Source organism: Merops nubicus, unplaced genomic scaffold, assembly GCF_000691845.1.
Source record: "Merops nubicus isolate BGI_N331 unplaced genomic scaffold, ASM69184v1 scaffold16890, whole genome shotgun sequence".
NCBI lineage: Eukaryota > Metazoa > Chordata > Aves > Coraciiformes > Meropidae > Merops > Merops nubicus.
The window spans coordinates 1-15,630 of record NW_008581052.1 but is presented as its reverse complement, the minus strand read 5'-3'; the positions used below and the strand labels follow the sequence as shown (position 1 = coordinate 15,630).

The window sequence follows — 15,630 nt, the reverse complement described above, 5'->3', positions numbered from 1 at the left end:
TCTCATCCAACATCCAGTTTACAGGTTTGCAAGCCCACTGGAAGTGTAGGCCTTTAAATATAAGGTAGAACCAAACTCCTCATTTTCAAATGTTAAATTATACTGGGGCTGATTGTTTTGTGTTTCTGTAGGAACATTGACTGGAAGGAGGAAGATCAGTGGGTTTTTCAGACTGTTGTCAATCAGTATCCAAGTGACCTTCAGAGGAGGAGGACCCTGTACCTCGATGTGCTGCAGAGATACCTTCCTCACAAATCTAGGCGTGACCTGGTCAGTGTTGTTTTAAATACTAGATCAAGTGTATAAATTATTACATAAATCATGTAATGAACATTTATATCAAAGAATGTTTATCAAGGTTTTTATGTTAAAATTTATTTTAAAATCTCTTATGTATAAATTTTATTCTTGCACTTTGAAGAAGGGCTGTCCCTGTCTCCAAAATGCCTGAACTTTGAAAACCAGTCACTTCCTCAGAATAAGCACTGTGGAGATTTTATAGTTCCATATCCTCTTCCAGCCAAATTCACAAAGTTAATTTGTTATCATTGCTTTTGCTGTACAGCTTTACGGTTATGTCATGCTATTCTCCTTCTCCTGGCATTTTTGGTTTTTATGAGGATCTATAGCATTTGTCACGCTGTCTAGGAACGGTTATTTTAATTGGTCTGTGCCACATATATAGCAGGAAGAGTGGAAAGTTATCTCCTGCTCTTGGGAAGAGGCTATTTTTGTACGTGTAATGCCTTTCAAATTGATTGCTGATTCCTTTTACACTTCACAGTGAATCAGCATATAGCAGCTAATAGAGGAACCCATTTCAAGGCCAGAACACTTCAGGATGTCATAAGTAAAGCAGGAGTCTTTATTTTATCTCTGCATATATTTTTAGACCGTCTATTTCCTTGTGTTTTGAGGAGTGCCTAGTGCAAAGGAGTGAGGGTGAAATGATCTGGTAGTTAGCTTAGTTTCACCAGCAATAAAGTTCTTTTGGATTTCAGAACTTTCGCCTGTGAGAGCTGGGCTACTTAATTACCTGCTCTGTACCATGTAGGTATATTTTTAAGCATAGCTATTATTCATGTGTCTCCCTAATTCATTGAAGGTTCATTTTAAAATTTAAAAAATCTAAATTAAATCATAATTCTGACATCTCTTGGTATGAATATTGGCATGACAAATACAGAAATGTTAATACTAAGAATCTTTCCTTAAAACGTACATGTTACGCTAGAGTACTAAACTTTGAGCCTCCTGTGCCTTCTTCCCCCTGAAGAAGAATGGATTGGTGGGCAGGCACCAAGTGCAGCTCATCAGGGAGGTCTCTTTTTCAAGTGCAAACTCTCCACCCCATTTCGTTTTTGTGTCTTAGCTTTAGCTGCTTGCTAGCACAGCTCACCTGAGTTTGTGGCATCAGCAATGTCAGTGTCAACTTCTGATGTGGTGGTCTGCATCCATTTGACCCAAGACAAGCTCCAGAAGCAATGGTGCCCCTTTATCTTCATCCAGCTATAAGCTGATAGGAATATCTGAGAGCTAGATGCTGGAGAAGTCTGCATCCCCCTACCAAATGCCTGGAAATTTGGGAGTTAGCATCAGGAGTGATCCATTTGACACTTGTGAGCAGCCAGACATCTTTAGAATCCTCCTTCATCCCTGTAGTGTGTATTTTTAGAGATACAATATGGGTCCAAGCCTCAGTCGTTGCAGCCTTTCCTGTTACTGCTTCTGTCAAAGTCTTAGAGCTTGAATATCCTCAGGAACCTCACCGAGCAAGGCCAAAGATGTATTTAAGGTTAGACACTCACCACATTAGTTAGGTGGTGACCTTGATGGTGGTGGCATGCTGCTGGGCAAGCTAAAAATCTATCTCCAAATTTCCTGTTAGGAAAGAAAAAGTGAAGGTAATACTCATCTGTAGGGCATTTGTACAACTGTTTTAGTTGGTGTTATGTTTCTCTGTACTTTGCTACAAAAAGCCTCATCTTGCTAGAAGCACTCAATACCTCTGAAGATGTATTGATGGGACCTACTTGTGTTTGCTGTCCTGTAGGGCAGGGAGGAACCACTGCATTTCATTTATTCATATTGCAGAAGCGTGGTTCAGAACGGAAGGGGAGGGCACCTGGCTGCTCAGGTGCCACGTGGCACAGGCAGACAGGGCAAGGCTGGGCTGCTGTCACCACCTGCCAGCGCTGGCAGCCAGCAGTGTACTTGGCACCTGACACACAGCTTCTGGGCCCTAAATTGTGGATCCCATAGCAATACTGGGGATATAATAACCAACTCAAATTGCATTCAAGGCTTGCAAAAATGTCTAGAATTATTTTGTTTTATAAATACGTATTTTTTAAGCCTTTCTGAAATGCTTTGCTTTTGAGGTTGTCCATGAGAAGGCGTGGGATCGTTGCCATTCCTTGAGGAACCAGCACAGGGCCTTGCTGTGGGGCTGGGCTCAGGCCAGGAAAGCCTTTCTGCTGAGGGCAGCGGCGACTGCCGCCGAAGCCTCTGCTGCTCACCAGTCAGCAGCACTGTTGGCTCACACCAGGCGAAACCAACAGGAGATCTGTGCTGAGCTGAAAGCAAAGGTGGGTTCAGTTGTAGATCTGCTACCTCCAAATCTGAGTTTTACTGGTAAATCAAAGTGAAGTTAGTGTTTAAGTGAAGATAAACTTACTGAAGCTAATTGTCATAATCCTGTTTTCCCTGTCCTGATCAAATTATTTGGAGCTGTTGGTGGGCAGGAAGCAAACTGAAATCTCCTGGCAGAGGTCAGTATGTTTGTGAAGCTTGACTTGCAAATGGTTTTAAAGATGCTGTTTCATTACCAATACAGATCCTTCTTAGTGTTTCAGCCACCTCTTGAACTTAGTTTGTCTTTTTTTCTATTAAAATTTGATTAACTAGCTTAGCACACTTTAGGCCATACTATAAGCTTCATGGTGTGGGTGTAATCTCTGTATAATCTGCAATCACATTTATTTTGATGGATTTTGAGCACCATCAAAGAGTTTGAACTGTATTTCAGTTTTGGAAGAACAAGGTTTTTTTCTGCAGTTCACGATGAGGGACTGTAAGCAAGCTCCAGGAGTAAAGGTCTGGCCTCGTGTTCCTTGGGCTCCTTTGTGACATGGGCAAATTGCGGAATGTTTGTTTGTTGCTTCCTCCCCAAAGTGGGATTGGTATCTATACTGGCTGAGGCTTAGCTCATTATTGCTTTTGACACTGGAATCCTCAGAGGTGGACACAGAACATTCTGTTCATCATCACTACCACCAGTTTCTTAGATAATGCTAGTCTGTTTTCAGAGAAATATCTGTCATTCTTTCTGTTTATTTTTAAGAATGCTTTCTAAGACCTCAAAAAATGGATCCCATAATTTGTTTGCCCTTGTTATGGAGGTTCCATGATGATCTGCAAGGTGATTTAGTGTTAAGAGGTAAAAGAATATATATAAATACCTGTTGGGTTGTTTTTTTTGGTGTGTGTTGTTTTGGTTTTTTTTTTTTTTTGTAAGAGAATAAAAGGGGAGTAGCCCTGGACACAAGAGGAAAGTGTTGTCATGTTGGTGCCTAAGGCCTTTGTAAGGGGATTCACATTTCTAGGCATGAAATTCAAGTTAAGATTTGTTTAAACTGCTCTTTGTGGTTTTTCCACTTGCACAGAAGCAAACACCTGAACACATACACAGTGTATTGCTCGCACTTCACCGACATTATCTCTGTTGAACCCTTACTTTTCAGCCAGATGCTAAACACCTGATTTTGGTTTTCTGCAGGTAGAAAACCACTGTAAAACCTGTGTGGTGATTAAGATCTTTGCTGTTAGTTCTTCACTATAGTAATAATACAAAAAGCCTTCTGTCTCCTGTTCCTGGAGCCGTCGCTCGTAGGAGGGTTTGCATCTGAACACGTTGGGGTTAGAAGCTGTCTGGGCTTGACTGGCTGAGGAGCATCCTGCTCTGTCTCCTGTGGCAGGCTGCCCTGGAGCCAAGTGGAGTACAGAGCTGCTCTCCAGGGTTGGCGGGGGGGCTGGGGCTTCTTTTCTCATCTTTTACCTAGGGCTCCCTTTCTGGGAGTGCTGTGTGTCTCGTACCTGCACAATTAGAGGTAGAAGACACATTTATTCCAAAACTGTGAGTCAGTCTTACTTTTTGTGGGGAATTTAAAAAAAAGAAAATAATCAGGCAAGTGTTGGAGTACTGACGTTGTCTCCATGTAGCTTAAGATTCTCACTGATGCTTTGAACATTGTCTGAAAGTTTTTTGGATTCTGACCTCCTCTTTCCAGTGACCTGGAACTGTTTGAAACTTAAACCCATTAGGCCTACACTTTCCAGTGGCTGCTCTCAAAGGTGGCTTTGTTAAAATGTTGAAAGTTTGAACAAAAACAATTCACCTGTTTCCCAGAAAAGAGGAATGAAAAGGGTACCTTTTTTTTTCATTAAAGGAGGGTATCATTGTGACCTTGGTTTGATCAGCTCTGCAGCTGAAAGGGCTGGAGGATGGAAGCTGAAATTGGGCAAGGAGCTAGCTGCTTTACAAAGGAATTATTCTGAATGTATCCGTGGGTTTTGTTTGGATTCAATGCATTTGAAAACTCATATTTTACCCAATTATAGTTAATTTTACAGACTTTCTACGCTTCTGAAGTGTGCAACCACAGGAGAGCAGCTGTTGGCAGCTATCAAGTAAAAAGTAACTCAGTCTAATGAGTTAATTTTACACTGATAAAGCCCACCCTGACAAGGACCCACAAGATAGGGTAAAAAGTGAGTGTCTCTCCAAGGGAATGAGTGTAAAGCTGGAAATCAGGGATTAGGGCTGTTATCTCTGTTTTTTTTTTTTTTCCCAGTAACTCACTTATTTTTTTTGCATTTCAGTAAGTTTAGCATAAGGAAATCTCACTTGTCTCATTTTGCCAGAGGGGATTTGTGCTTGCTGTGGTGGTGTAGCTGTGTGGTAAACTCTAGGTGTGCTGGTGGAGCGTGTGGGGGGGACACAGATCTCCTTCCTTACACTGGAGCATGGCATTTCTGTGCCTGTCTGCCAGCTGTGAAGTGATGACACACACTGTAGGATATGTAAGCAGTTCTGGAAATGCAAAGAATCATTAGATCCATTTTGCAGAGCTAATGACAGACAGAATATGCCAAAATAAATTACAATCAAAATGGATTGTTTAAGCAGCTGTTAATAATAGAGTGGGAGAAGGCCAGACTCTGAATATGACACCTTTCATTTAACTTCCAGTCAGTAAACCATTTAGCCTGGGTTACTTATTGGCTTTAAGCAGGCTTCTTTGAGTGTTTGGGGTTTTTCAAAACAATTTTTATTTCTGTGTGTGAAAATCAATTTGTTGCTAATCATTGTACAGATTAAGCTGTGCAAAAAAGAAAGTAGTCATATGTGACAGGCTATGCCTTTTGTTTTTTTAATATTGTAATAATCATGTCACCTAATTTTTTAATATAGTTCTTTTCATCTATCAATAACAAACCAAAAGCACAGCCAACTGATTAAAGAATGCATTATTAAAGCTGGTTAAAAAGCACTAGAAGCAACTATGCCATCAGTGAGACTCCAGGCTTTGTGACTGACAAGGTGAAAACAATAAAGTAAAGCAGCAGAGAAGTTAAATGAATGTTTATAGTAGTTTTTACCTGGGGAAAGGACTTTCAAATTCTCATTCCATGTTCCATCTCGCAGATCAAATTTCCTTAGCAGAAATCAGTGTCTCTAAGGAGGAGTTGTTTCAAAACTCAAGAAGCTCAGGTGGAATAACTCATGAAAGCCATGTGGTAGTCATTTGAGTGAAATAATGTGTGAAATGGGTAATACCAGTGAGGAAATACTGGACATTCTTAAAGAGGAAATGCTTCTGGTACAGGTCTTTAACACCCCTGTTTGCCCTAGGAAGACAGACAAAGCAGACCACGAGGGGTGTGAGACTTTGAGTGATCGAGTCACTGTGTTTGGTGTGCTTTGTGCTGGCTGGATATGGAGGCAGATTTGGGGAGGAGCAGGAGCACACACAGAGCCACACGCTGCAGGGGAGTGGACAAGTGGCAGTTTGTTAAACCGTGGTGACTCCTCTCTGCGAGTTTCTTTTCATTTCTCTGAGGATGCCATCACAACTGGAAGCTTAATCTTATGTACTGGGCATGAATTGCAGGGGCTTAGTAACAGGGGGCTGCAGGGGTACCCAGCATGGGGGAAACCATTGACTGACTTGTCAGCTCTGAGATGCATTTAAACAACCCATTGCACCCCAAAACTTCAACTAGAGGAGCACATAGTGCTGCTGCCTGAGATGTATCTTGCTCATTTACCTGGCTGCTAGGTTATCAAAGCTTGCAGGATCTTAAGTATGTTTGAGGCACATGCTTATCTGTCAAATTTACTGGAAATTGTTGAGTGATCCCCAAAATTACTTGAGGATGGATAGCTAGACAAGCAGACGGCTCACGCTAACCTTGTTTTCTTAGAATTATCTTCTTCCTTCAGCTAGGAAAGTAGCACCTCAGGCAGACAAAATAATTTGCATTAAAATTTTACCAGAGTAGTGAAGGATCAAAGGAGCTTTTCATATTACTGCAGAAGGGACTAGCAGAGATGGCTAAATTTGCTGTCCTTTTATATACAGTACTAAGTAATTGTAAATAGCAATGTAGCTTACTTAAGGTTATGCATGTGTGAATATTTAAGCCTATGTAATATTTAAACACGTTAATAAAATGTTGACACTCCCGCTGTCAAGAACAGATGATGTTCTGAATAATGCTGACTGAGGAGAGAGAGAGAGAAGATACAAGGACAAGCTGTGAGAAGTAGACTGTTCATACACTGACTGAGCAAAGTTTTTGTGATGTAGTTTCAGCTCCAGGGAACTCAAGCCATGAGTTACCTGCAGGTCCAGTGTTTCCTAAATTTCATGCTTTCGTGCATGCCCAGAGCACCCACAGAGAGCGTATCCAGCCGTTGCTTCCTGGGAGTGCTGGGGCTGCTGTGCAGCTGCTGTGGGGACTCACATGGTAGTCTGGGGAGAGCTGTAGCAATTCTGTCCTGGGGATGCAAATGCTTTACAACATGCAGTTGTTTCCTCCTTCCTTGTCTGTAGTGGAAAGTCTTCAAAGTCTGAATAGTTAAAGCAGGGTTTGTAGTAAGAAATTGTGAGTGAATGCAAGTTAGTTTGAAAACACTTTTTTTAAAAAAAAGATATGCCCTACTTTTTAGCAGTCGTTGAACAGGTATTTCTGTATAATTAGTGACTTAAAGAAATTGTTTGTGTTGCAACAGACTTCTATTGTCCTGTTCCATTTATGAACTATTTAAGTCTAAGGGATTGATTATCCCATTAACCCAAGTGGAATTTATGTGCTTAACTTCTGTTAACCTTAATAGAATTTATCTGGGTGAGTCCTTGTTCTTCTGTGGGAGACTAGGTCTTTAATTTTTTATTTTCCTCTACTTTCCCTTCACCCTGTTCTTCAAAATCTTTCCTTTTTTTCCTAACTTAGAATGGAAGGGAGTTGCTCAGGCAAGAGACATAGATCAGCATGCACTACTTTATCTGAAGTATTAATGACTTCGCTTTACTGCAAGTGAAGAGGCTACACTGCTGGTAATGAAAGTCACCTTTTAATGAGTTTTCCATGTTAATCTTGTAGTGATCTCAGTTTCACTGTGCTCTTTGGCCAGTTCTGTAGTAGATAAAGAGTAATGACCTTCTTCTGTGTGGGGAAATAAGAAGTTTGCCTAATCTATTAAATCATGTTCATAGATTGGATGATGTGTCCATTATGAACTGAACTGAGAAGAATATCCTTACTGAAGACCTGATGCTGCAATCCCATAGTTCTTTTAGCTCATAATGTTTTATCAGTTAATCACCTTTTACGTGTGTTTTGCTTAATTCTGTTTTTCTGGACACACTAGAAATGCGTAGCTCTAAAACAGCCTTTTTCCCTCTTAACAGAATTCCTTAGGTCACCAGCTTGTCCTGAGGCTGCAGTCCTTATCTTAAAAACTTGAAGAGAAAATGTCATGGTTGACGTGATTTGAATCCAAACTTGCAATTAAGAGATTTTCTTTTTCCCCCTCTGTGCCTTGTGGCTTCCATCTGGGAAAATGAAGAGGCATCTCTGACTTACCGTGAAGGGAATAACTCTGAATTCCACAGTCAGTGAGGAACAGGGCAGAAAAGCTGGGCAGAGACTCTGACTGTGACACGGTGAAGTTAGGAAGAGGAGCTAGTCCTGGCAGTAATCGTTCTGGTTATCTAGATGTGGACACTTCTTGCTGTGCTTTTGGACTCTTGATTCCAACACTCCTCTTTCTTTTGAGCTTTGTGTAGGCACAGTGTTAAGCAGCTGCAGGAAAGCCCTGCCTGACCTAGATGGCTCTAGCCTGGATCACCCCGTGGGAAGGGAGCTGATGTGGGTTCCTGTGCCATTTGGTGCTCACCCTTCCCTGGTTCTGAATGACTACTTGGGCTCTACCTGGGCAAGCTGAAAAGCTGCTGAAATTCAGTTTTCAAGGGTACCTTCAGCAGCCTAACATGGAGCTTTGCCACACGAGAATTTTATTGCTACATATACCAATTTTTAGCACCGGTGACATGCACAATATAACACTAAGCTCAGGTAGCCTGTGCTGTCCCAGGTGTGACACAAGAAAAGCACTCCATGGCTGTTCCTCATTGGAATTGCCTACCCACAGCCAGTGAGAGCTGTGGGACAAGTATATGTTGATGCATTCTATGATTCCTTATTTTATGGTTAGGGGTTTTATATATTGCATTCCTTTAGATAGTATTTGAATCACAAGTCATCTTGCAGTCACGTTCCAGTGTTTCTGACTGTGCAGCCCTGGTCGCAGCTGCTGCTGCTGCTTTTGGGTACATGGTGATGCCACTCTGAAAATGCTGGTTCTTTCACCAGTGCTGGAATTCATTCCATTGCACGCTTCCTTAACTTATTTGAATTTTGTGGTACTACTTTTGCTATGTAGGATCTTAATTTGTGAAGTTATTTTTCTTGAAGAGACCCTCTAAATTTTTTTTTTTTTTCCCCAGGCATTCTTAGAATCGGTTTTGAACAGTTTGAAGAAGAAAAAACCCTACAGACCACAATAAAATAAGGAAAGGTGTGCAGAAATGTTTCAGGGGTTAAAGCTCTGGGAGATTGTGAAAGTGTATTGGGATTGGGTCATTTTCTAAGGTGAAAGTGAGCTAGAGAGACTCGAGGTGAGAATATCAGGGGATTTCCTTTTTATATCTTTAGTTCTGTTAAACAGTACTGGCTTTATCACATGATTATTGGACAGTCTTGCTTAGATGTTGAATTCTAGCAGGTTATTACATCTGTACAGAGCTATGTACCCTATAATACTGATCTGTGTAGTCATCTTCTGACACTGTTCCTCCGGGTCATTTTATGTCTTTTTGGTTTGTGGTGTATTTCTGCCTCAGTTTGAAAGGCTAGTTTTACTCCTTGCATGACCTTTACCGTGCAGACCCTCTCTACACCAGTCCATAGTCCTGTATTCTTATTTATCCAGCTGCCAGAAAAAGCTTGATGCCAACTTTGTGTCACCTATAGATCTGTTCATACTGTAACTCAGCGTTGCTTAAAGAGACAACAACATAGTGCTGTGTTACCATGTGCTAACAATGGGAATTCCCAAGACAAGTCACTCCAAAATTTTGTTGTTAAAAAAGATGTATCTCTAGCATTAAGTATGTGGCAAATACATTATTACTATTCAGATGTTAAAGAACTAATTTATTACTTTAATTAGTTTGCAGTGTACTTTACATTTATTGTAATACATAGTATTGAAATACTGAACTGAAAAGAGGGACGTGTGCATTCTGTTCAGCAACTTAATAATTCACTTGGCAAAAGCTTCTCTAATAATACATGAACTGTGGAAGGGACTTGAAATGCCAGTTGTAATCAAAAACTTCCAGAACTGAATGCTGGCAGTGCTTGTGCTGCTGAAATGTGAGCAGCTTTCTGAAGCAGGCAGTGGGGAATCCAGTGTTCGGTGTATTTTCAATATTAGTTCAACTACTAGGATTTTTTTAATATTTAAACAGAACATTTGCTGTTGACACAGTAAACTCTACCCTTCTGATTTTTGCTTTCTGATAGGAATGAAAGAATGCAATCAAGAACACATTAGATTTTTCTGTGCCTTCTGTGGTCCCGGATTGCTGCCTTACCGAGTCACAATTATTGTTCAGGACTTTTTTTGTTCTTCATATCTGTACGCTATTACCTCTGGAGGAAGAACCTGATGAATACAGTGGGTTTTCTTGAAAAGCTTGCATTGTAGGAGTGCTGGAAATTCAGCATCAGGTAGTCACTTTTGAACAGCAGAATATCAAACGACTGGCAGTGCCTGCCAGGGAGGTGGCTCAGCTCCTGTGCTGCCCCTCGTCCTGCTGCCTGCTCCGCAGCGGGGCCCAGCGCTCGCCCGTGGCACTGGGCCCCCACAGCACCCTGTGGGGGAGACTCGCAGGGAAGGGTGGCTGGCAAGGCTTCCGTAGGAAGCACTCCACTTAAGAGAGTCTAGCTCACAATTTTTGAACCTATGGCAGTGTGGGAGGGGACTAGTTTGGGAATCTTCTCATTCTGGCCCCTTCCACCTCCCGTGGCCAGTCCTCCCAGGAGGAGGTCCCCGTTAGAGGCAGGCTGCCCCGCAAAGGACGTGGAGGCTGTGGGCATGGAGCTGCTCTCTAGCAGAGGTGTTTTAATGTTTGAACGTGGTGTGAAAAGTGACATATAGTGACATTTGAGTCAGCTGTTCAACTCCTAATTTCTGGTGTTTTTACATAATAAACCACTTTAATCTAGCTCAGCTCTGTTAGGAACATTTGATCCTATATGGCTTGAACTCTCCAGGTGGGGAAGGCACGGCATAGTGCCAGCCCTGCTGAGTCACAGCTGATAAATATTTTGCAAACAGTGCTTTTCTGGTTTTTACCAATGTTTCCATTTATTCCATTTATGAACATTTTTTAAAGGAAGTTGACTCCTCTTTTGCCTTAATGAGAAAGCATGGATTAGATAAACATGGGAGGGGCAGGGATAATGTAAATAACTTCATATGCTTCCTATAGAATAGATGAGTATTGTGGGAAAGCAGAAAACAATGAAAATTCCTTCTGTCATTCGTATTACCTGTTGTCTTGGCAGGCAATGGGCTCATGCATTCCAAAAACACCAAACTAGATAAAACTGGGAAGCAGGTTCTGCCCAGTGAGTAAAGAGCTGTGCTGAGTAGTGATTTAGGGCAGCGCAGAGAGGAGCAAGGTGTGCACTGAATTACTGGTGTGTCAGTTGGTCTGGGGAACCTCACTGCTAAGTTCCACACCTGATGCTTGGTAACACTCACTTCTTTGGATGAAACCTGTTGAAAATCTAGGTTGTGCCCCAGTATTGGCTTCTGGCTTGAATCAGAAGGTTTTAGCAGGAGAGCTCTGTGAAGGTCACTAGGGAAAGTGAGATTGAAAATTACTACCTGTCGTGAGATTGGTGTGTAACATCTGCCATGCAGACAGCTGCTCAGCCAAAGGAGTGGGTCAGGAGCCTGGAGATGGTCCTAGACTGGATTCATACCTGTATCTGCTCACTGCTTTGTTGTTGTTTGCTTTCCTTCAGTCTGTTGTTATCTTGACATTCTCTATTGGGCCAATTCTGTTCTCATTTCTAGTCAGTGGTTCCCTTAAGTATCAGTTAACTGCAACTTTTATTGAGACTGATTTAATGGACTCACCCTGATAAGTGTGGTTGCAATCAAACAACTAAAAATGACACCTGGTTAATAGGTAAATTAATATCTAGAGAAGACCAGTAAAGGATCAAGAGGATTCCCAGACTTGAGGGAAACTGAAGCTGCATCATGTGATGAGCTCACTTAGGCTGGCAGCTACCTCATTATGGGAGAGAGTCTGAAAGGAATGTGAAACAGGATGGAGGAAAACACAGGCTTAAAAAGCTTTTAGTTTATTTTTTTCTTTGGTTGCATACTTTGACTGTTACCTCATTTCAATTCAGAAAATCTCAGTGATGTTATTACAGAATTTTAAAGTACCTTCAAATGCCTCTGCAGTTTATTACTTATTACTCCAGTCTAACAAGACTTTGAGCAGATTTTGTTCATTTTTTGTTTTAGATTTTAAAGCTTCATGTATATCTTTTCGTGTCAATGTTTCAAAAGTGAGATGGAAATGATTGCTTCTGCCACATTCATTTTCAAAATATTCCTGTTGAAGTTTATTAATGTAGCAAGTGAAGGTTAACTGAAACAATGTAGCATTTTATTTTAGATTCCTAAAGTGCTAAAATGCTTGAGCAGACTGCATTATCCTTTTTGATTCTTGCTGAGCTAAGCAAGAGGTTTACACCCTGTCTAGTCCCAAATTTGTTGCCAGTGTCAGAACTACAGAAAACCCCAAAATAAAGGTCCCAACACATCTTACTCCTTATACTTGGCTGTTCCTTCCCTTCACTAGTCCTCTTCAGAACTTAGGAGAGATACTCCCTGTCAGCTGATAACATTTCTGTAAGGTTTTCCTGCCAACAAGGCAGGAAAGGAGCAGGTAAGAGGATCTAACACACTTTCTTGGGAGAGTCATCCGGACTCTCCTAAGTTCTTCCTCCAAAGGAAGCAGATGACATTTTACAGAGTAAAGAACTGAACGTGTATCTCCATGGCCTGGCTGAGAGGGCTCGAGGTGCTTCTGCTGTGATACGACAGTCTTCAGTCATCAGGTCGTTAAATAACAATTTGAACATACTGCTTGAATCCATTAATGCATTTAGGGTGACCCAAAGCATGACATTACAGGGGGGAAATCTACTAGTTAGCAAATATGTTTTACCCACTGCTTCTTTTAATCACCTGTTTTGAGGAGATTAAGGTAACTGATTCACGTGCAGGATATGTTCAAGTGGGACCAGTCATTTGGTTCTCTTTTCTGAAAAACTGAAATGCTCAGAGTAGTATATTGCAGTACTTATGTCTAAGGGTTCTTTATGTTAGTGTGTTGTTTCTAATTAATGGAAGATTGGGGGTGGGGGCAGAGCAGGTGTCCCCTGTGTCCCACAGGTGTCCCCTGTGTCCCACAGGTGCTTGGTGTGCCCCCCAGTTCTTACAGAAATGAATGTGCCTGGGAGGGGCAGGGCACAGGACTGGGGTTGGGCGAGGGGCTGCTTTTTTTCTTCTTAGGGATAGAAGGATAGTTTACCACTGCCAAAGAAGCCCTACCAAATTTTTCTTTCATTAACAATTTTTTAATTGCTATTGCTTACATGAGATTCTTTCAAGGGAATGTTTTCCAAGTTCTGAAGAGAAGGATGATGTGTAACTGGTGAAGATGGCAGTTTCCTAGCTTGTTTGTTTGTTTTTCTATGAAAGTAAGGAAGGAGATTTCAGAAGGTGAAATGAAGTTATGAACGTCTTCACTGAGAATTAGTTACAAAAATGGAAGAAAAGAAGTTAGAGCTTAATGTTGAGCTAAATCATAATTCTTAACTTTGGCGATGGAGTTGACACGAGTAAAAGTTGTATGTTATTCTGAGAGAAGAAACAGTGTAAATTAAGTTGTTTGAAGAACCCCAAAATGCGTTTGTTAAAACATGGAAAGACATCAGTTAATGCTCATAGGTATGGTAGCAAATGGCATTGAACTTTTCAAAGATAAGCTCAGGTTGCAGGACACAAAAGTAACTGTTGGCTTAGTCTGTGTACACATGGCATTTGTTACAGGCAGAGTATCTCTTTAACAAGCTGTCTTTGACTCATTTAATAGAGAGAGTGTTTCATTTTACAGCCACCATAAAGTTTCATGTTATTTTCATGTTATTATTTTGCCTACACTACCTGAAGAGTCACAGCAGTGTTTAGTCTATTGGGAGGCTTTACAAAGAACAAATTATAATGACTTAAGCAAAAAAGAAGGGCAAACCCTGCAGAGGTGCCACTTGCTGAGAGCCTCAGACCACAGGGAGCGGAGGAGTTCTGAACAAAAACCTCCCGTGAGCACGGAACACAGGAGTTAATGGTCTGTGCACAGAGCTAGTGAAATGCAGGAAAGGTGGGAGAAATACCAGTGAAGTATTTTAATATCTTGGTATTAAAGTACTTACTGCGGAACAGGAAAGCAGATGAAAAATGGCTGGAACGTTAGTTCCTTTGAGGAATAGTCCTCTTAGCACTCCACAAATCCACTGCAAAAAGAGCTGGCAGGCCAAGGAAGAGGAGACCTCGTTGGTCCCGTTCCAGGCCTCGTGGAGCAGACGAGTGTACGGCAGCTCCTGGTGACGCCGCGGTGACGCGGGGACCCTCGCTGGCCAAGAGCTGGCAGCCACTGCCAGTGCCAGCGGCGAGGACGGGGTGCACAGTGTGCCAGGGGTGTCTCAAGGATGGATTTTCAGCATGTTGAACACCATGATCCTGTCCCTGGCACTTTAAGGCGCGTGGCAGGCCCTGTGCCGAGGCGTGGTGGAGCTGGTCCTGCCCACACCTCTCCAGCCGTCTGCCTCTCATGGGAACTCTTCTGTCCCCCATGTGTCAGGTATCCAAGGCCATTACAGGCATTGGCAACTCCTGGGCAGGTGACGGGGATCCTGGGCGAATTTTGCACAGTTTGGAAGCTGACAAAAGGCGAAGTCTCTCTCGCTGGAGTCTGCTGATGTCCACAGGGTCCTGGTTGGGAGCCAGGTGCTGTTGCGGAGGTGCCGGAGGTGAGGGATGGGACTGGACTCTGGTCTGTTAGTGTTGCTCTCCATCCATTCATTGGTTCCCTGAGGAGTTCCCATGTTACTGAAAGTCTAAGTGCCAAATGGGAATTTAACATCTGATATTGCTGAGCTTGGTTTGGCAATTTTTACCTAAAATCTTTTCATATGTGACTTTTGTGTATTATGCTAGTCACAAACTGCACATTAACATATGGAAAGGTGGTGCTTGCTAAATTATTTATTTATTGCTGCTAGGATTGTAAATCTCAGTTTGTAAACGGATTACATAGGTTTCCTTCCCAGTCTGGGTTTGGCAGGGTCACAGTGCTAACGCAGGCCTGCTGCAGGACAGTCTTTTCAACCGTTTCTTCCAGGTCCTGCAGTGGAAAGCACAGCAGGAAGAGGCTGCTAAACTAGAAGCTGCTGCATCTGCTAGGAGGAAAGAAAAGGAAGATGAGAAAGAAAGACAATGGAAAGAACAGGAAATGATGCGTAGAGCTCAGGAGAAGGAGAAGGTATGAGAAACTTTTACACATTTTTGTACATGTTAACGTGTACTTAAAAATCTTTTTCACTCATCTCGTTACCTTGTGTTCTTGTGAAGTATGGTTAGTATGGAGATGAGCAAACAGTTAACTTCATTCTAGCTGTAAAGCTGCCTGCTCTTCCAGAACAGTTAGGTTGCTTCACTACATTTCTGAAAAACATCACAGCAAGTGTCTGTGGCTGTCTCCGTGCCACAGCAGATCAGCACCGGGGCACTGCTGGATTCCTGACTCTCCCAGATTGGTGCTTCTGGGCGGGGTGGGCAGGACCGCGAGCGCTCCGGGGCTGCGGTGCAGCGTGCTGCAATGCAGCAGAGGAGCCCTGCAGCAGAGG

At 42.3% G+C, this 15,630-nt stretch overlaps 1 protein-coding gene across 1 annotated transcript in view; it reads left to right on the top strand.

Annotated features, from left to right (window-relative positions):
• CCDC148 (coiled-coil domain containing 148) overlaps positions 1 to 15,266 on the top strand; it is a gene marked incomplete at its 3' end in the record, with an annotated part of 28,965 nt that extends 13,699 nt beyond the window's left edge. The window contains exons 7-9 of the mRNA XM_008948564.1: positions 132 to 270; positions 2,382 to 2,588; positions 15,126 to 15,266. Coding sequence (XP_008946812.1) covers positions 132 to 270; positions 2,382 to 2,588; positions 15,126 to 15,266 — 487 coding nt within the window. The remainder of the gene's footprint in view (positions 1 to 131; positions 271 to 2,381; positions 2,589 to 15,125) is intronic.
• Positions 15,267 to 15,630: the final 364 nt, after the last annotated feature.